This window comes from Hylobates moloch, unplaced genomic scaffold, assembly GCF_009828535.3.
Source record: "Hylobates moloch isolate HMO894 unplaced genomic scaffold, HMol_V3 SCAFFOLD_12, whole genome shotgun sequence".
Lineage (NCBI taxonomy): Eukaryota > Metazoa > Chordata > Mammalia > Primates > Hylobatidae > Hylobates > Hylobates moloch.
In genome coordinates this window covers 35,079,034-35,099,918 of record NW_026652287.1, presented here as the reverse complement: position 1 = coordinate 35,099,918, position 20,885 = coordinate 35,079,034, and the positions used below count along the sequence as shown (strand labels likewise).

General features: G+C 58.3%; 2 protein-coding genes across 7 annotated transcripts in view; both read left to right on the top strand.

Moving 5' to 3' along the window:
- LOC116478111 (DNA polymerase delta catalytic subunit) overlaps nt 1–17,123 on the top strand; it is a 45,594-nt gene extending 28,471 nt beyond the window's left edge. For 4 of the 6 annotated variants that reach the window (XM_032169004.2, XM_032169003.2, XM_032169005.2 and 1 more), the window contains 8 exons: nt 825–1,000; nt 2,169–2,321; nt 2,462–2,564; nt 3,144–3,276; nt 3,363–3,476; nt 3,799–3,851; nt 3,926–4,023; nt 4,624–4,782. In XM_032169004.2, coding sequence (XP_032024895.1) covers nt 825–1,000; nt 2,169–2,321; nt 2,462–2,564; nt 3,144–3,276; nt 3,363–3,476; nt 3,799–3,851; nt 3,926–4,023; nt 4,624–4,729 — 936 coding nt within the window. In that variant the 3' untranslated portion in view covers nt 4,730–4,782. Of the gene's footprint in view, nt 1–824; nt 1,001–2,168; nt 2,322–2,461; nt 2,565–3,143; nt 3,277–3,362; nt 3,477–3,798; nt 3,852–3,925; nt 4,024–4,623; nt 4,783–5,731; nt 5,772–6,802; nt 6,831–9,659; nt 9,733–10,009; nt 10,225–10,805; nt 10,957–15,196 lie in introns of those variants that run through there. The other 2 variants (XM_032169010.2, XM_032169009.2) reach the window with 2 other exon arrangements.
- A 3,222-nt stretch (nt 17,124–20,345) lies between these two features.
- Nucleotides 20,346–20,885, top strand: part of MYBPC2 (myosin binding protein C2) — a 36,779-nt gene continuing 36,239 nt past the window's right edge. Inside the window, exon 1 of the mRNA XM_032169109.2 lies at nt 20,346–20,425. Within this exon, the coding sequence (XP_032025000.1) occupies nt 20,407–20,425 (19 nt within the window). The 5' untranslated portion in view covers nt 20,346–20,406. The remainder of the gene's footprint in view (nt 20,426–20,885) is intronic.

Sequence of the window (20,885 nt, the reverse complement as noted above, 5' to 3'; positions counted from 1 at the left end):
TTTGCTGCTTAGATTCTCCTGAGGTTGGGGCCTTGGTTTTGGAAGCCTCCAAGGCCTTGGGCTTTGTTACACTGGATGGCATCTGTTCTTTGAAAACCCTGTCACAGTGTCCCTGGTTTTGAGGTTTCCCAGTACCTGTCAGATGTGGAGCTGCCCTCCACGCAGGGACCCTGATGGGGGTGCATCTTAGATCTGTGCAACATTGCCCCTGGCCCTTGGGGTGCGGCACACTTGGTCTCAGGAAACCTTGCACCCTATTTTCTTTTGAAGAGACTGGGTCTCGCTCTGTCGCCCAGGCTGGAGTGCAGTGGCGAGTTCACAGCTCACTGCAGCCTCCAACTCCTGGGCTCTGGCGATCCTCCCGCCTTGGCCTCCTGAGCCGCCATGCCCAGTTCTCACACTGTACTTTTTTCCTGTGGTTTAACGCTCCCTCGTGCCAGGCCTTGGACTTGGAGCCTCGCAGAGTGGGGAGGTCTCTGCCTCAGGGCTCACCCAGCCGTAGTTTCTCCTCTCTGTCATGGGATGCTTCGTCGACTCCCCTGTCTGGATCTCATGTTTTAGGGACTATCTGGATTTATCTGGATTTATCCCAGTCTCTGTTTCAGATTTGGGTCTCTGGTATGGGGGTCCTGGCATGCTGAGGGGCCTCAGGAGCCACTTCCAGCCACACGGTGTCTCAGGGCCCATCCCACCGGGTTCAGGGCACGGCTCCCATGTCCTCATCCTGCATCTGGGACCCTGTCTGCCTTCAGTTTCTGGGGGGCATCTCAGGATTGGGGCTTGGCCTCCTCAGGCTCAGGGTCTCGGCCATGGCTCCCTCCCAGGTCTACTTCCCATACCTGCTTATCAGCAAGAAGCGCTACGCGGGCCTGCTCTTCTCCTCCCGGCCCGACGCCCACGACCGCATGGACTGCAAGGGCCTGGAGGCCGTGCGCAGGGACAACTGCCCCCTTGTGGCCAACCTGGTCACTGCCTCACTGCGCCGCCTGCTCATCGACCGGTGTGTGGGGCCTCCTCCCTCAGACTCAGGGGTGTGGGCCCCTAGCCCTTCCTCCCTCAGACCCAGGAGTCCAGACCCCTAACCCCTCCTCCCTCAGACCCAAGAGTCCAGACCCCAGCCCCTCCTCCCTCAGACTCAGGGGTCCGGGCCCCCAGCCCTTCCTCCCTCAGACCCAGGAGTCCAGACCCCTAGCCCCTCCTCCCTCAGACCCAAGAGTCCAGACCCCAGGCCCTCCTCCCTCAGACCCAGGAGTCCGGACCCCAGGCCCAGGAGTCCGGACCCCAGGCCCTCCTCCCTCAGACCCAGGAGTCCGGGCCCCAGCCCCTCCTCCCTCAGACCCAGGAGTCCGGGCCCCAGGCCCTCCTCCCTCAGACCCAGGAGTCCGGGCCCCAGGCCCTCCTCCCTCAGACCCAGGAGTCCGGGCCCCAGGCCCTCCTCCCTCAGACCCAGGAGTCCGGCCCCCAGGCCCTCCTCCCTCAGACCCAGGAGTCCGGACCCCAGGCCCTCCTCCCTCAGACCCAGGAGTCCGGACCCCTAGCCCCTCCTCCCTCAGACCCAAGAGTCCGGACCCCAGGCCCTCCTCCCTCCAGCCCTCCTCCTCCAGACCAGAATCCGCCCCAGCCCTCCTCCTCAGACCGGAGTCAGGCCCAGTCCTCCTCCTCAGACCCACCCCCCAGGAGCCCAGGCCACCAGCCCCTCCTCCCTCAGACCCAGGAGCCTGCTACCAGCCCCTCCTCCCTCAGATCCACGGGGGCAGGCCCCCAGCCCCTCCTCCCTCAGACCCAGGAGCCCAGGCCAACAGCCCCTCCTCCCTCAGACCCACGGGTCCAGGCCCCCAGCCTCCTCCTCCTCAGATCCAGGGGTCAGGGCCCCCAGCCCCTTCCTCTCTTAGATACAAGAGTCCAGACCCCCAGCCCCTCCTCCCCTGGGAACACAGGTGTCAGGCCCAGCTCTTCCTCGGTGGTGAAGCAGTGGAAAGAGTCGGCTTGGGCAGCTGTGGGTTCAGGCTCTGCCTCTGCCACTCTGCAGCCTATGGTAGGAAGGGCCCCTCTCTGCGCTGAGCCTCAGCCCTAAGAGCTCATCCTGGTCTCCAGCCCTGAGACCTGTGGAGGCACCAGCCTGGCCCTCAGTGCCTTTTGGTGACACTGTGCGGCCCGCTCTCCTACAGAGACCCTGAGGGCGCGGTGGCCCACGCACAGGACGTCATCTCGGACCTGCTGTGCAACCGTATCGACATCTCCCAGCTGGTCATCACCAAGGAGCTGACCCGCGCGGCCTCCGACTACGCCGGCAAGCAGGCCCACGTGGAGCTGGCCGAGAGGTCCTGCCACGGGGCGGGCGGCCGGGCCAGAAATAACCCCCTCCTTCCTGCCAGCTGGGCCCACTTCCTACGCCCCCACCCCCACCCCCACCCCCACCACCCACCTGCCCTCACCCACCCGCCACCCTGTCTCCACGCAGGATGAGGAAGCGGGACCCCGGGAGTGCGCCCAGCCTGGGCGACCGCGTCCCCTACGTGATCATCAGTGCCGCCAAGGGTGTGGCCGCCTACATGAAGTCGGAGGTCAGGTCCACCTGGCTGCCCGCTCCCGCCCAGCCCCCTCGCTCTCACTTCTGCTTTCCGAGATGGGCGGGCCTGCGGGAAGGGCAGGGCCTCCCGTGCCCTGTGGGGCCCTGAGAACCGCCCCCCATGGCAGCCTGGGTGTGGCCTCGGCCCCTTCTGGAGGTCCCCCCCTCTATTCTGACCCCTCCCTTGCTTCCTTATGGAAGGGGACCCCAGTCCCTCCCCTGTGCATACAGCTCCCCAGCCGGGGGTTCCCTTGGATTTATAATCCTCCCGCTCTACCCCCACCCCCAGTGACCCACATCTTAGCCCCATGACCTCTGACCTCCTGACCCCTTCCTCATCCTTGCTTCCCCTTGTGAACTTTGACCCTTCCTTGGTGACATGAGGGCCCTACAGACTCTGTGGCCCAGAGACTTCATGACCTCCGACCCCACCCCAGACCCAGGACCCCCCATGTCACAGCCCGCAGGCAGGCCTAGACCCTAGGCCCCATGACCATCCCTTGCCATTGTCCCCCATGTCCACCCCAGCGCTCTTTCCCTGGGCTGCCTGGGTGTGACTGCCGTGTGGCCACAGGACCCGCTGTTCGTGCTGGAGCACAGCCTGCCCATCGACACGCAGTACTACCTGGAGCAGCAGCTGGCCAAGCCCCTCCTGCGCATCTTCGAGCCCATCCTGGGCGAGGGCCGTGCCGAGGCTGTGCTACTGCGTACGGGGGCACCAGGGGACTGGGAGCACCCTGGGGGGGGGGCAGGGGAAGGCACACCGGCCCACCACCTGCCTCCTCTCCTGCAGGGGGGGACCACACGCGTTGCAAGACGGTGCTCACGGGCAAGGTGGGCGGCCTCCTGGCCTTCGCCAAACGCCGCAACTGCTGCATCGGCTGCCGCACAGTGCTCAGCCACCAGGGTGAGCGGCCCTGGCCACTGGGCCCCCACTGGCCCTCAGCCTGCCTCTGCCATCACCCCAGATCCTAGACACCCACCCCATGGACTGGCACTGCCACCCAGTAGGCCCAGGGCCCCTGGGCGGGTGGCCCCTGTCTCCACCCCCACAGAGGGTCCTCGGCCCCCACCCCGGGAGTTCCCCAGGGGAGTTTTCCCAGCACACTTGCTCCGTTGTTCTCCAGCCTCTGGGGACTTTCAGCAGCTGGGATTGGCAGTGGGCAGGGATGGGGTGGCCCAGTTCCTGGCTTGGCCCCAGCACTTGGTGCTGACCCGCCTCCCCACAGGAGCCGTGTGTGAGTTCTGCCAGCCCCGGGAGTCTGAGCTGTATCAGAAGGAGGTGAGAGGGCCGGGAGGTGAGGAGGGGCCAGGTAGGGAGGCGGGGGCGCCCTGCTCAGCCGCTGCCGTCCCCAGGTGTCCCATCTGAATGCCCTGGAGGAGCGCTTCTCACGCCTCTGGACGCAGTGCCAGCGCTGCCAGGGCAGCCTGCACGAGGACGTCATCTGCACCAGGTGTGTGCCATGTCCCGACCCTGGGCTGCCCCGCCCCTCCCCAGCTCCCAGCCTGTGGGCTGTGGACCCAACCTCTGACTCCAAGGCGTCTCCTGAGCATCCTCCCCGCCCATCCCCTTCAGCTGTGAGCTCTCCTGAGCCTCAGTGTCCTTGTCTGAAAAATGGGCCCATCCCAGCCCCCCAGAGGGGGTGGGTGCTTGGGGAGGCAGGGCCCAGCACCCAGTGTTGCCCGGGAAATGGCTGTCCTCCCGACACACCCAGCCAGCCTGGCCCCCTCCCCAGGGCGGGGCCGGGCTTTCCCCAGGGAACGGGTAGGCGGGGTGGGTTCCCACGCCAGGTGACAGGTGATATACGGCCAGCCATGGCCCTGCAGCTCGCCAGGCACCCGCTGTTATCGGCTCCCCCCAGTGCCTGCTGAGCAAACAGCCTGCTGCGGGAGGGGGCAGGTGGGCTGGGCAGCAGGCGGGGGCCAAAGTCCTGGGAACAGCCCCCACCCCTCTCCCAGGCTGGGCACTGGGCCTTGGCCAGTCCTGACCCTGCCCCTGCCCCTGCCCCTGCCCCTGCCCCTGCCCCTGCCCCTACCCCTGCCCCCACCTGCAGCCGGGACTGCCCCATCTTCTACATGCGCAAGAAGGTGCGGAAGGACCTGGAAGACCAGGAGCAGCTCCTGCGGCGCTTTGGACCCCCTGGCCCCGAGGCCTGGTGACCTTGCAAGCATCCCGTGGGGCGGGGGCGGGACCAGGGAGAATTAATAAAGTCCTGGACTTTTGCTACATGGTGCTTTGTGGTCTCTGGGGGACTGTCTGGTTTCATAAGCCCTGGCCTTGGCTGGGACCCTCCTGAGGCCCCCACCGTACCTCATCCTCAGCCAAAGCCCCCTGGGCTCCCACCTGTGCTGCCTGGTTCATGTGGGCCAAGCGTGCCTCAGTTTCCTCTCTGGCCCTGAATGAACACTTATACCAACGCTTCTCTGCCCTGCTTAGGGCCCCCAGGTGTCTGGCCCCGGCCCAGCCCACCCTGGTGATGACCCTGGGGACCCTGGTGGCTGCCCCACCCTCCAGGTGCTGACCTGTTTCCTCCAGGCCCTGGGGCAGCCCCAGGCGCACCGGGGCTTCCACTCCTCAGCACGGCCAAGAGGACCCCCCCACCCCCCCGCCGGACCACACACCCACGATGTTTCCACGTCGGGGTCCTGGCAATGGGCTTTGGGTCTGGGTTTCCCCCCAGCGACTCCCATCTCTATCCCCGCAGCCTCTAACTGCCGTCAGACACCCTCGGCCCTCCCATCACCTCACACGTCCCCCGGGGAGAGTCTTGTGCTTGCCCCTCGGCCCCCAGCCTGCCCCTGCTGGAATTCGGCTCCTGGGTCCAGATCCTGTTTCCTGATTCTCCTCTTCAGTGAACCCCAGCCCTTCCTTGACTTTTTCAGGGTTCCCCAAATCCAGCTCCTGTCCCATCTCCAGCCCTCAAGGTCAGCCCCCCAAACCCAGCCCCACGGGGATCCCCAAATCCAGACAGCCCCTGGCCCGCCCTCCCTGCCACGTGACAAAGGGGTTGTGCAATCCAGCCCCCTCCCCTGACCCCCTCCCTGAGGGGATTTTTGAGGAGGGCCGAGCTTGTGGCCAGCGGGCACCCTCCTCCCCCTCCCCACCGGCAGGGGCTGGGCCAAGATATAAATAGGGTTGGCGGCTGCAGCGGGCGGCAAACAGCCCGCCCGGCACCACCATGCTCGCCCTGGAGGCTGCACAGTAAGTGAGGGCCCCCAAACCTGCACCCGGGGTCCCCACCTCTGGGCAGTGGTTTCTCTGCTCCTCAGGGCAGGTGGGTGGGAGTGGAGGGGAGGGGTCCGCCCTGTCTCTTGCCCCTTCTGGTTCTGTTCCCTCTTCACTTCGGACTCTCCATCCCCCCAGTTCCTGTCTTTCCTGGTCCCTAAAGATCTCATTTCCCCGGGACACTTGCTAGCATGTCCTCGCTGGGACTCTCCTCCATCCTCCCAGTCCCTGTCCTTCTTGGTCCCCAAAGATCTCATTTCCCCGGGACACTTGCTAGTGTGCCCTCCTGCGGGCGTCCTCCGTGGCTCTCACTCAGTCCATCCACGACTCTTCCCGTCTCCCCGAGTTCCCCGTATCTGTTCGCTCTGTATCTGGCATCTCCCGGCTCTCAGCGTTCTGCCTTGTTGCTCTCTGTCTCTCTGCCTGTCTCTGTGTCTCTGTCTCTAGTTCTCGCTCTCCCTGCCTTTTGGTCTCCTGCCTCACCCTCACTCCCAGTGCCTCCATCTGGGGCTCCAGGAATCCTCCCCGCCTCTGTGCATGAATATCCCTTTGCACACCTTTCTCCGTGTCCCACCTCTCCTCGAGCCTCCTCATCTGAGTCTTCTCCGGGCCTCCCCCTCTCCACCCAGACATCTCTCCATCCCTCTCCTCTGGTCCAAACTGGACTCATTTAACTGACTCGCCACCAAGGCCCCACTTGACCCAGGCCCCCTCTCCATCCCCACACCTCCTTTCCGGGACTTTCTCTCCCTCACTTTCCCTGCCCCTCCCCACCAGGGTGTCTATGCAAATCCTGGGGAGGAGGGGGACATTTGCCTCCCCCCATCCCCCCACTTCCTGTCCCAGCAGGGGGTAGTGGGGGAGTCCGGTGAATGTGGTGGGGCTGGTCCCTCACACAGGGCTGCGGTGGTCACAGCTGCTGCCGCCTCCCTGTCAGCCCCCAACCACTTTGAGACTCAGGTGGCTGGAGGCAGCCTCAGCATGCCTCTGTGTCTCTCCCCCTCCAGGCTCGACGGGCCACACTTCAGCTGTCTGGTGAGTTGGGGCCCCTGGGGGCCAGGGAGGGGTGGCCCACGGTGACCTCCCTCAGAGAAGTCATTTGCTTCCTGCCTCAGTTTCCCCTCCTGCCTCTTCCTGTCACTTTGTTTCTGAGCTCCCCCTTGGTATCTCCCGCCACCCCCCATCCATATTTTTGATGTCTCTCTCCCCCTCTCAGGCTTGAATCCACTTCCTTGTGGCTTTGCATCTCTCTCTGCCCATCCCACATTCAGCAAATGTATTTTCATGTTCCTTTCCTTCTTTTTGTTCGTATTTTTTAAAATTGTGTTGTCTAATAGTTCAGATATGGAATACTCTACCCAACACCCTTAGACCCACAACCCAGTCTGAGAAATCAAATCTTACTGATGTGGTCGGAAGAAAGCCCCTGTTTATGCCCCTCCACATTCACACCCCAGCCATGTTTTTTTTTTGTTTTGTTTGTTTTTTTGTTTTTTTGGTTAATTGAAGCGTAACTAACAAGTCAGTAAAGTGACAAATCTTGTGGACACTTCAGTGAGTTTTTGCATTATCTATACCCCGTGTAGCCACAAGCCAGATCAAGATACCGAACATTTCAATCTCTGGATATTCCTTCCTGACCCTTCTCAGTCAATACCTTTCTCTGATATTTTCCACCACCGATTTGTCATTTGTTTTGCCTGCTCTTTTTTTTGTTTTGGTTTTTTGAGAAGGAGTCTCGCTCTGTCGCCCAGGCTGGAGTGCAGTGGCACCGTCTCGGCTCACTGCAACCTCCACCTCCCGGGTTCAAGCAATTCTCCTGCCCCAGCCTCCCAAGTAGCTGGGATTACAGGCACGCGCCACCATGCCCGGCTAATTTTTGTATTTTTAGTAGAGACAGGGTTTCACCATGTTATCCAGGCTGGTTTCAAACTCCTGGGCTCAAGTGATCCTCCCACCTCAGCCTCCCAAATTGCTGGGATTACAGGTGTGAGCCACTGCACCCGGCTGCCTGCTTTTGAACTTTATGTAAAGTGAGTCATACAGCATGTCCCTTTTGGGGTCTGGCTTCCCTCACTCAACGTGAAGTGTGTGTCAGTGTTTGTCCTTTTTCCTTGCTGTAGAGTACTCTATGATCAGCCCACACCACAGTTTGTTTATCCCTTCTCCTGTTGATGACGCCTGGCCTGTTTCCAGTTGGAGACTCATAATAAAGCTGCTGGGATGATTCTGGAACAAGGCTATCTTGTGCACATCCATTTTCATTTCTCTTGATTAAATGCCAAGGAGTGAGACTGCCAGGTCCTAGGCATGGTGTGGATCTAGCTTTAGTTTTTCCTAGACTCGAGTTTTTGAAGCAACAACACATGATTCATGGGGCGAATCAACATGTGGAGGTTTATTTATTTATTTATTTATTTATTGAGACAGAGCCTTGCTCTGTCGCCAGGCTGGAGTACAGTGGCGTGATCTCGGCTCACTGCAACCTCCGCCTCCTGGGTTCAAGCGATTCTCCTGCCTCAGCCTCCCAAGTAGCTGGGACTACAGGTGTGCACCATCATGCCTGGCTAATTTTTTTTTTTTTTTTTTTTTTTTTTTGAGACGGAGTCTCGCTCTGTCGCCCAGGCTGGAGTGCAGTGGCGCAATCTCGACTCACTGCAAGCTCCACCTCCCGGGTTCATGCCATTCTCCTGCCTCAGCCTCCCGAGTAGTTGGGACTACAGGCGCCCGCCACCACGCCCGGCTGATTTTTTTTGTATTTTTTAATAGAGACGGGGTTTCACCGTGTTAGCCAGGATGGTCTCGATCTCCTGACCTCGTGATCCACCCGCCTCAGCCTCCCAAAGTGCTGGGATTACAGGCGTGAGCGACCGCGCCCGGCCAAATTTTTGTATTTTTAGTAGAGACGGGGTTTCACCATGTTGGCCAGGATGGTATCGAATTCCTGACCTCATGATCTGCCTGCCTTGGCCTCCCAAAGTGCTGGGATTACAGGCGTGAGCCACCATGCCTGGCCTATTTATTTTTTGAGACAGAGTCTCACTCTGTCACCCAGGCTGGAGTGCAGTGGCGTGATCTCAGCTCACTGCAACCTCCACCTCCCAGGTTCAAGCGATTCTCCTGCCTCGGCCTCCAGAGTTGCTGGGATTACAGGCATCTGCCACCACACCCAGCTAATTTTTGTATTTTCAGTAGAGATGGGGTTTCACCATGTTGTGCAGGCTGGTCTCGAACTCCTGACCTCAGGTGATTCGCTGGCCTCAGCCTCCCAAAGTGCTAGGATTACAGGCATGCGCCACCACGCCTGGCTAATTTGTGTATTTTTAGTAGAGACGGGATTTCACCATGTTGGCTAGACTGGTCTCGAACTCCTGACCTCAGGTGATCTGCCCGCCTCGGCCCCCCAAAGTGTTGGGATGACAGGCGTGAGCCACCACGCCTGGCCTGGAGGTGTATTTAAAAAGCATTGACCCCTGCCTCTGTTAAGTGAAACACTTCCATTTCCCCTTGCCCTTCACCTCCGGAGCCCCCAGGCAGGCAAGGCTGGGGGAGTTCTTCCACCCCTTCTCCAGGCGCCCTGATGTGCTGACTGTGTGCCAGTGAGGGGCCAGGGTTCTTGGGAGCCCACCGTCTTAGCAGGAGCTGGTGGCTGTGTGTCCCTATTGGGTTGTGTCTCTACTCTCTGTATCTCTGTCTCTTTGTCCCTGTCTCTGATGCCTAGTCTCTGTGTCTCTTTGTTGCTCTAATCTCTCCTGAGTCCCCTCTTCTCTCCCCTGTGCTGGAGTCTCCCCAAGGGTCCAGGGTGGGGGTTGGGAGTCCCCAAGGCCTGGGATGACCCCTCTTCCCTCCTGCACCCCGTGTCAGTACCCAGATGGCGTCTTCTATGACCTGGACAGCTGCAAGCATTCTAGCTACTCTGACTCAGAGGGGGCTCCTGGTGAGTGACCCCAGCCCAGTGCCCTTCCTGCCTTGGGGCCCATTTCACAGATAGGGGAGCTGAGGCCCAGGGGAGGTCATCGCCTAGCACAACAGGATAAAGGTGGCCCGGGCCTGTGGCCCTCCTCCCCTTTCCTCTCCCACCCATCCGCTCCTCCATGCAAATCCTGGGGTCAGAGATTTGCACAGCCTACAATGGCCACTCTGTGCTGGGGGCTTCAACTGGGAGGAGGCCTCCGTGAGACCTCCCAGCTTCTGACTCAGTGCCCTTCCCCCAGACTCCCTGTGGGACTGGACTGTGGCCCCACCTGTCCCAGCCGCCCCCTATGAAGCCTTCGACCCGGCAGCAGCCGCTTTTAGCCACTCCCAGGCTGCCCAGCTCTGCTACGAACCCCCCACCTACAGCCCTGCAGGGAACCTCGAACTGGCCCCCGGCCTGGAGGCCCCGGGGCCTGGCCTCCCCGCATACCCCACGGAGAACTTCGCCAGCCAGGTGAGTGGTAAGGAGACAGTTAAAATCAAGCCCGAACCAGGTGTGGTGGTGCACGCCTGTAATCCCAGCTACTTGAGAGGCTGAGGCGGGAGGAGGATTGCTTGAGCCCAGAAGGTTGAGGCTGTGGTGAGCAGAGATCATGCCACTGCACTCCAGCCTGGGCAACAGAGCAAGACCCTGTCTCAAAAAAGAAAAGAAAAGAAAAGAAAAGAAAACTCAAGCTCAGTCATTTGGTTGAGGTTTGCTGGGTGCCAGGCACTGCATTGAGACTGCACATAGTAACCCCTGCAGCAGCCTCCCAGGTTACGTTCCATTGTTGCCGCTCTGAACAAGTGAGTCAAGAGAGGTAGTGACAGGAAGCCAGGGACAGGGCAGACTCGCATTCCCTGTGTTGGGCCGGCTTTGAGGAGGTACCTCAGGTGTCCCCTGGCCACAACGTGGTGATCTGAACAAAGGCCAAAGTCCACGCTGTCAACAAAGAGGGAGACCAGAGCCAGGAGGGCCACCGCCTTGGCCTGAGAGGAGGAAGTGGAGGGAGACAAGGGATCCCTGGACATGCAGGTGACCCTGACCTTCCGCAGACCCTGGTTCCCCCGGCATATGCCCCGTACCCCAGCCCCGTGCTATCAGAGGAGGAAGACTTACCGTTGGACAGCCCTGCCCTGGAGGTCTCAGACAGCGAGTCGGATGACGCCCTCGTGGCTGGCCCCGAGGGGAAGGGATCCGAGGCAGGTATGCGGGAGAGGCTGGGGTGGGGAAGATGCCAGCTGGAGATGGTTGGGGTGCTGAGAGCACCGTGGCTTCCTGGGCCTCTACATATACTCCAGCACTCCAGGCAGCTCCCAGATCCACACCACCTGCTGGCTGTGTGACCTTGGGTAAGTGCCTCTACCTCTCTGTGCCCAGGTTTCCCGTCTGTGCGATGGGGATGGAGGTGATAGTGTCTACCCTCCTGAGGTGGTTGGGAGGATTAAATGGGATAATAAGTGTAAATGGGACAGCAGCGCCAGGCACAGAGTGAGCACTTCAATAAGTCAACCTCTTCACCATCATTCCCGACACCACAGCAACAGAAATAATAACACTATCAACCCCCAACGGTTCAACCCTTGCCCTGCCCATGTGCCCAACATCCTTTATGCTCAACCCCAAGAAAGCTGAGATCGTTCCTTACTTTCTGTGTCTGGGCCTCGGTTTCTCATCTGTAAAGTGAGGATCATTGTCATCATCCCCATCTCACGGGGTTATGATGGAGATTAAATGAGCTCATAATTGTAAAGTGCCTTGTGAAGCACCTGGCACTACATCATGCTCCACAGTGCATTGTAAAAATCAACACACAGGCTGGGTGTGGTGGCTCACGCCTGTAATCCCAGCACTTTGGGAGGCTGAGGCAGGCAGATCACCTGAGGTCAGGAGTTTGAGAACAGCCTGGCCAACATGGCAAAACCCCATCTCTACTAAAAACACAAAAATTAGGCTGGGCGTGGTGGCTCACGCCTTTAATCCCGGCACTTTGAGAGGCTGAGGCGGGTGGATCACGAGGTCAAGAGATCGAGACCATCCTGGCCAACATGGTGAAACCTCACATTTACTAAAAATACAAAAATTAGCTAGGCATGGTGGTGTGCACCTGTAGTCCCAGCTACTCGGGAGGCTGAGGCAGAAGAATCGCTTGAACCCAGGAGGCGGAGGTTGCAGTGAGCCAAGATCTCGCCACTGCAGTCCAGCCTGTCGACAGAGTAAGACTCTGTCTAAAAAAAAAAAAAAAATTAGTGGGGCATGGTGGTACATTCCTGTAATCCCAGCTACTCAGGAGGCTGAGGCAGGAGAGTTGCTGGAACCCAGGAGGCAAAGGTTGCAGTGAGCTGAGATTGCACCACTGCACTCCAGCCTGGGTGACAGAGCAAGACTCCATCTCAAAAACAAACAAACAAAACCACAGCCTCATTTAAAACATTTTAATTAATTAATTAATTTATTTTTTGAGACAGAGTCTCGCTCTGTCACCCAGGCTGGAGTGCAGTGGCACAATCTCGGCTCACTGCAAGCTCCACCTTCTGGGTTCAAGCAATCCTCCTGCCTCAGCCTCCAGAGTAGTTGGGATCACAGGCACCCTCACCATGCCGAGCTATTTTTTGTATTTTTAGTAGAGACGGGGTTTCACCATGTGGGCCAGGCTGGTCTCGAACTCCTGACCTCAGGTGATCTGCCCGTCTTGGCCTCATAAAGTGCTGGGATTACAGGCATGAGCCACTGTGCCCGGCCACACAGCCTCATTTGTGGCTGAGGAGAGACTTCAGCTCAGAGAGGCTAATTAAGTCACCTATTTTAACTTAGGGCATTTAAGATGGAGAGGATCTCTCCAATGACCAGGAAAGACACAAGATGGAAATAAAGATTTTATTTATTTTTATTCATTTATTTGAGACACGGTCTCCATCTGTCACCCAGGCTGAAGTGCAGTGGCGCAATCTCGGCTCACTACTGCCTCAAACTCCTGGGCTCAATCGATCTTCCTGCCTCAGCCTCCTGAGTAGCTAGGACCACAGGCTTACACCACCACACCTGACTAATTTTTAAAATTTTTGTAGAGGTGAGGTCTCGCTATGTTGCCCAGGCTGATCTCCAACTCCTGAAGCTATGTGCTCCTCCCACCTCAGCCTCCCAAAGTGCTGAAGTTACAGGCATGAGCCACCACACCCAGCCGGAAATAAATTATTATATGGCTTATAGGTCCTGGGGCATACATGGCACGCCTGGAGGCCACACACACGAGGTCAGGGAGTGCAGGCAGGGAGGGAGAGAGAGAGGGACCAGTGGACTGATGCCTTTATTGGGTCCAAGGCATCAGCCAAACAGGTTTCCTGAGGGGGGTTTTAATTGGTGGGTTCAGGCCGGGCACGGTGGCTCATGCCTATAATCCCAGCACTTTGGGAGGCTGAGGCTGGTAGTTCACCTAACGTCAGGAGTTCAAGACCAGCCTAGCCAACATGGTGAAACCCTGTCTCTACTAAAAATACAAAAATTAGCTGGGCCTGGTGGTGCATGCCTGTAATCCCAGCTACTTGGGAGGCTGAGGCAGGAGAATCGCTTGAATCCAGGAGGCGGAGTTTGCAGTGAGCTGAGATCATGCCACTGCACTCCAGCCTGGGCAACAGAGCAAGACTCCGTCTCAAAATAAATAAATAAATGAATAAATAAATAAATAATTGGTGGGTTGAAAGCAAGCAGGATGAAGTTCCAGGAGGTCATGCTGTGTCTGAGAGGGGGTCACTGAGGCATCTGCACAGTCCACGCAGGGCCGTCAAGTAGGCTGTCCATGGATCTCCCACAGGGAGGTGGTCACCAGGAGTCGGTTGCATAAGGGAGATATCTGGGTCAGCCACACTGAGGAACTCAGGGAGGGAGATGTAGAACTGCCAAGGAGGACAGCCCTGCTTCCAGCATGAGAATGTCCACTTTTTATTTAGTTTTATTTTATTTTATTTTGAGAGGGAGTTTCATTCTTGTTGCCCAGGCTGAGTGCAATGGTATGATCTCAGCTCACTGCAACCTCTGCCTCCTGGGCTCAAGCGATTCTCCTGCCTCAGCCTCCCAACTAGCTGGGATTACAGGCATGAGCCAGCATACCCAGCTAAGTTTTGTATTTTTAGTAGAAACAGGGTTTCATCATGTTGGCCAGGCTGGTCTCGAACTCCTGACCTCAAGTGATCTGCCCACCTCGGCCTCCCAAAGTGCTGGGATCACAGGCATGGCCCACTGTGCCCAGCCTCCAACTTATATTTTAAATGAATGCCGAGGCAGCCTAAAATTATAAGAATTCAATCCGGGTGCAGTGGCTCACACCTGTAATCCCAGCATTTTGGGAGGCTGAGGTGGGAGGATCACCTAAGGCCAGGAGTTCAAGACCAGCCTGGGCAACATAGTAAGACACCATCTCTACAAAAAATAAAACAATTAGCTAGGCATGATGGTGCACACCTGTAGTCCCAGCTACTGGGGACTGGGGCAGGAGGATTGCTTAGGCCCAGGAAGTCGAGGCTGCAGTGAGCTGTGATTGCTCCTCTGCACTCCATCCTGGGTGACAGAACGAGACCCTGCCTTGAAAAAAAAAAAATTAAGATGTCACTACGTCACCACCCCAAGGTCACACCGCTGTAAGATGGCAGAGATGGGATTCTTGTAGCCAGTGCCCTGCTTTGAAACTCCCAGTTAGTGGCCGGCGCAGTGGCTCACGCCTGTAATCCCAGCACTTTGGAAGGCCAAGGTGGGCGGATCACCTGAGGCCAGGAGTTCGAGACCAGCCTGGCCAAAATGGCGAAACCCTATCTCTACTAAAAATATAAAAATAAGCCGGGCGTGGTGGCGGACGTCTGTAGTCCCAGCTACTTGGGAGGCTGAGGCAGGAGAATTACTCGAACCCGGGAGGCAGAAGCTGCAATGAGCCGAGATTGCGCCATTGCACTCCAGCCTGGGCCACAGAGCAAGACTCCGTCTCAAAAACAAACTAAACCCTAGGAGCCCAGGAGTCAGGTGTCCTGGCCTCTCCTGGGACCCTGTCCAGCTTTGGGCTGAGAGGCTGGGAGACCAGGAGCTGGAGAGATACCCAGGCCAATGCAACTGCCTCCAGATCTGTTCGCCTCTCCGTTATAATCCTTTAAGCAGCGCTGTCAACCCATTTCATCCACTAGCTCAACAAATATGGAATATTACGTGCTGGCCGCAGGGCGGAAGGCAGGACAGATGTAAATCCCGAAAATTAAAGCACAGAACGGGCAGGGGGAGTGGCTTGCTCCCCCATCCCCCGTGGTGAGGGGCGCAGCGCCAGGTGTATGTAACAGCCACTTCCCTCACCCCACTTCTCAGATCCAGGAGGTGGAGGCCGGGGTGGAAGTCTCGGAGGACGGTGGATGGGGAAGGCGGGGCCTTAGGGACCCTCACCTAACGCGTGCCCCCGACCCCACCGCAGGGACCCGCAAGAAGCTGCGCCTGTACCAGTTTCTGCTGGGGCTACTGACGCGCGGGGACATGCGTGAGTGCGTGTGGTGGGTGGAGCCAGGCGCCGGCGTCTTCCAGTTCTCCTCCAAGCACAAGGAGCTCCTGGCGCGCCGCTGGGGCCAGCAGAAGGGGAACCGCAAGCGCATGACCTACCAGAAGCTGGCGCGCGCCCTCCGAAACTACGCCAAGACCGGCGAGATCCGCAAGGTCAAGCGCAAGCTCACCTACCAGTTCGACAGCGCGCTGCTGCCTGCAGCCCACCGGGCCTGAGCACACCCGAGGCTCCCACCTGCGGAGCCGCTGGGGGACCTCACGTCCCAGCCAGGATCCCCCTGGAAGAAAAAGGGCATCCCCACACTCTAGGTGATAGGACTTACGCATCCCCACCTTTTGGGGTAAGGGGAGTGCTGCCCTGCCATAATCCCCAAGCCCAGCCGCGGCCTGTCTGGGATTCCCCACTTGTGCCTGGGGTCCTTCTGGGATTTCTTTGTCATGTACAGACTCCCCGGGATCCTCATGTTTTGGGTGACAGGACCTATGGACCACTATACTCGGGGAGGCAGGGTAGCAGTTCTAGAGTCCCAAGAGCTTCTCTGGGATTTTCTTGTGATATCTGATTCCCCAGTGAGGCCTGGGACCTTTTTAAGATCGCTGTGTGTCTGTAAACCCTCAACTTCATCTGGGGTGGGGGCTCTGCTGGCAACACTGAGTCCTGTCCAGGGGTCCCTCTTGGCAGATCTGAGATCTCCTAATTATGTCTGGGGCCCTCTGGGAGCTCATCTCAGACCTCTTTGCCCATCTATGGCTGTGTTGTCACATCTGTCCCCTCATCTTTGAGATCCCCCAATTCTCTGGAACCATTCTGCTGCCCCTTTTTATGTGTCTGGAGTTCCCCAATCACATTCTAGGGCTCCTGCAAGATCCTTTTGTCATGTCTGAAATCACTCTTGAGAGGTCTGGGGTGGGGGATGGGGAGTCAGTGAAATGTGTCATGTCTGGGCCCTGTCAGGGATACCCTTGTCGTATCTGGGATCCTCCAATCACATCTGAGACCTCCTAGGCTCTCCATCTGATATGCCCTTTCAGGGACCCCACAAAGACTGAGTTCTCATGGGGACCCTACCCCTCCTAGTAGCACTCCCTATGGCCGTGCTGAAGACCACTCTGGCCACGCAACTGATTTTGGGTGATCATGGCAGCTCCCACCCATGTCATTTCTAACTAGAAGTCTCAAGGTCGTCACCCTCCTGCCCCCTAACCCAGGCCCCGGTCCCTGGTGGTGGTCTCTTTAGTTCACTGTAGCACTTGGCGGTGGAGGTGTGAGGGATCCACATTAACAGCAGACCATCAGCTGGGCAACGGCTCACACCTGTAATCCCAGCACTTTGGGAGGCAAGGCAGGGGGATGGCTTGAACCCAGGCGTTCAAGACCAGCCTGGGCAACATAATGAGACCTCATCTCTACAAAACGTAAAAAAAAAGTAGCTGAACATAGGGGTGAACACCTGTGGTCCCAGCTGCTTAGGAGGCTGCGGTGGGAGGATCTCTTGAGCCCAGGAAGTAGAGGCTGTAGTGAGCTGTAATCGTGCCACTGCACTCCAGCCTGGGCGACAGAGCAAGACACTGTCTTAAAAACAAAACCAAGGCCGGGCACGGTGGCTCATGCCTGTTATCCCAGCACTTTGGGAGGCCGAGGCGGGCGGATCACGAGGTCGAGAGATCGAGACCATCCTGGCTAACACGGTGAAACCGTCTCTACTAAAAATACAAAAATTAGCTGGCGAGGTGGCAGTTGCCTTTAGTCCCAGCTACTCGGGAAGCTGAGGCAAGAGAATCGCTTGAACCCGGGAGGCGGAGGTTGCAGTGAGCCGAGATCGCACCACTGCACTCCAGCCTGGGCGACAGAGCGAGACTCTGTCTGAAAATAAAAACAACAAAAACAGCAGACCGCCGGGCGCGGTGGCTCACGCTTGTAATCCCAGCACTTTGGGAGGCTAAGGCGGGCGGATCACGAGGTCAGGAGATCGAGACCACGGTGAAACCCTGTCTCTACTAAAAATACAAAAAATTAGCCGGGAGTGGTGGCGGGCACCTGTAGTCCCAGCTACTTGGAGAGGCTGAGGCAGGAGAATGGCATGAACCTGGGAGGCGGAGCTTGCAGTGAGCCGAGACTGCACCACTGCACTCCAGCCTGGGCGACAGAGCAAGACTCCGTCTCAAAAAAAAAAAACAAAAAAAAAAACAGTAGACCATTCAAAATGGGGAGACTTTGCGTAATCCAGATTTCTGCCTTCACTTAAAACTTTGGACGATCTGGAGGGAGTGGGCCAGTTTTCGGTGGGGGGTGGGGAGCTGGAACAGGACAGTAGCCTTTCCTAATGAGGCATTTGTTCTCCAATTTGCCCCAGTCACTGCCATCCCTGGCTATCTTACCCTAGCAGCTTCTCAAGCCTGTTGGCTTTAGACCACTGTATAAACCCAGCTGGAACTGAAGCCTGGGTGGACTATGGAGCACTGGTTGGGACCCCCAGGGAGTCAAAGGTTGCGGGCCAAGAGGCCAGAGGTCCTTGAGCCTGGGTGGGCAGGTGGATCTAGGGTGAATGACTTGCTGCTTCCCAACCTTAGTTTGTCCCTTCTGTGAAAAAGGGAGAGAAGGAGGAGGAAGATCTCAAAAAGACTTTCTAGCCCAGTGTGGTGGCTCATGCCTGTAATCCCAGCACTTTGGGAGGCCGATGCAGGTGGATCACCTGAGGTAGGAGTTCAAGACCAGCCTGACCAACATAGTGAAGCCCTGTCTCTACTAAAAATACAAAATTATCTGGGCGTGGTGATGCATGGCTGTACTCCCAGCTACTTGGGAGGCTGAGGCAGGAGACTCGCTTGAACCTGGGAGGCGGAGGTTGCAGTGAGCTGAGATCGCGCCCTGCACTCCAGCCTGGGCGACAAGAGTGAACTCCGTCTCAAAAAAAAAACTGTTGCAGCCCTGTTGAGCCTTTGACACCGCCTGAAATCCACCCCACTCCCAGGAGGAGGAGGAGGAAGGAATACCAATGACTTAGAGACACTTGAAGTCCATGTGGAGGCACACAGCAGCTGGTGGCAGAGCCCGGGCTGGGACCTGCCCTCAAGAGAATGAGTGGGAAGGGGGAGGGAGGAAGGGCAGGCAAAACGTCCTCCCCAGGGCCCCCTGCGACGAAGAAGGTACTTTTTACAAAAGCTATCATTGTCACCCTAAATGTGGAATAAAATAAGATGCATCGAGGTAGACAAACCTCCCGGGACCTTTTGTCAGGGACTGCAATCCTGCCCCTCCACTGGGGCCGCTGGCTCTCAGAAACACCGTGACATCACGGCTGATGATGAGAGGGGAGTTCAAAGAGAGAATTATATGCAGGCGCGGTGGCTGTGTAATCCCAACACTTTGGGGGGCTGAGGCAGGAGGATCGCTTGAGTACAGGAGTTCGAAACCAGCCTGGGCAAGACAGTGAGACCCCTTCTCACCCGTCTACAAAAAAATAAAAAATTAGTGGGGTGTGGTGGCGTATGCCTGTAGTCCCAGCTACTCCGAACTACTGAGGTGGGAGGGTCACTTGAGCACAGGAAGTTGGGGCTGCAATGAGCCGTGATCGTGCCCCTGCACTTCAGACAGGGCGAGACCCTGTCTCAAAAACAAACAAACAAACAAACAAATCACAAACAGACCATACAGCAAAACCTATCTGAACCTTGAATGCCGAGAAATAAGAGGCTTGACGTGCAGGCACAGAGGGTTCCGTTTGTTTTATGTCTTCCTCTCTTCCTGCCAACTGAAGTTCTCCATCTCCCCGCTTCCCCTTCCGTCTGGATCTCTGTCCCCTTCCCTCTGAATTGAGCCCTCGGGCTGGCGGCGAGGGGCGCAAGGCTTCAGGTGGCCGCGGCACTGCAGGCCTGGGCCGCTCCCCAACTTAGCCGGGCACGCAGGAGCGCAGTGGCAGTCTGCCTGGCAACCTGTGACATCACATGGAGCTGACGTCGGATTGGCTGGACGCTCCCTGGAGGCGGAGAAATTTCCGGCTCGTAGGGAGTTTTGGAAAAGGAGGAGGGGGAAGATGAACAGGAAGAAAAAGCGGAGGGACTTGTTTTTCCTCACACCGGGTCCCTCACGCCGCGTTACTAGCCAGGCAGTCCCCCGCCTTAACCCGAAGTCCCCAACACCCTTTCCCTCCTTCCTCCCCACAACACCTGGTGTCCCCAAGCCCCGCCCCTCCCTAGGCCCCGCCCCCTCGGCTCCCCGCCGCGTCCAGAGCCACCCCATTCAGAAAGTCACAGGTCCCCCTGCCGGGAAGGGCGCCAACGTCCGGGCAGCCCTCCAGGGCCTTCCCAGCCTCCCACCCGCCCCCGCCAGGGACGCCCGCCCCCTACCCGCGTCCGGTGCCCGCCGTGCCCTCTCCGGGAAGAGTCGCGGGGAGCGGTTCCAGGAGGGGCGGCGGCCAGTCCGGGGTCCCGGATGGCCGGGGCCCCAGCTCTTCGGGTTTGCCCACGCCCGGGGCGCGAAACTCCGGAGTCCCAGAGCCGCGGCACCCTCCCCGGAGGCGCAGGGACCTCCTCCCCCCGCCGCCGTCCTGCCTACGCTGGGAAACCGGACCCTCCCTCCCGGCTCCGGTTTCCCGAAAACTCCTGACTTGCAGATGCTAAGAATGGCTTCCTAGACCCTGTCCCTCCCCTCCCTGCTTCATGCCAGAGCTCTGGCCCGCAGCCCTTACCCCCTTGAGACCCTCAGTCTCTTCCTCTTCCTCCTCCCGGGACCCAGGCGTCCAGGCGCTCCTCCTTTCTAGGGAACCCAAGAATCTGGGACCCCAGTTGCTTCTGCTCCCAGACTCAGGGGTCCAGGCACCCAGTCCCCTCCTCTCTGAGATCCTGGAGTCCGAGCCCCAGCCCCCTTCTCCGTCAGACCCAGGTGTCCGAGCCCCAGCCCCTCCTCCCTGGGGACTTGGCTCTCAGCCATCTCCCTAGGTCCAGCTGTTATTTCTCGCCCTTTAGAACATGCGGGCGGAATGTGGGGCGGCCCTATGGTCTGATGCCTCCCGGAGCCTTCTGGGAGTCTCAGGACTCATTAAAAGGCTCCCCTTAGGGGCCCACCTGTCCTCCCTAGGGCCTAGCGGACGCGGCTGCGGTCAGAGGAGCAGGAGGAGGTACCCCGACATGCCTGAGGCAAAACCAGGTGGCGCCAGGACCCCCTCCCTGTGTGGGGATGGGGCTTTTCTTTTCTGAATGGGGATTTGGGGCCCCTCTCTTTGTAGGGTTGGGAGAAGGAGAAGCCTTCGCTGTGTGAGGAGGAGGTTCCCTTTGCTGTGCGGGATGGAGGTTCCCGCATCGGTTTAGGGTGAGGGTCTCGACTCTGCATGGGGAAGAGGGTCCCCTTTCCTTTGTGACGGGAGTTTCCTTCCTTGTATGAGATGGCGTTGGTCTCACATCTGTGTGGGGTGAGGGATCCCCTTCACTCGGCAGGGAGTGAGTTTCTTTTTCTATAAGTGACGGGGGGGGGGGCATCTCTGGTGGAGATGGGATTCTCTGGTTGTAAATTGGGTTCCTTTTGCTCGATGGGGATGGGGGTCCTGTGTGTGTAGACTGGGGGGTCTTTTTTTTTTTTTTTTTTTGAGATGGAGTCTCGCTCTGTCACC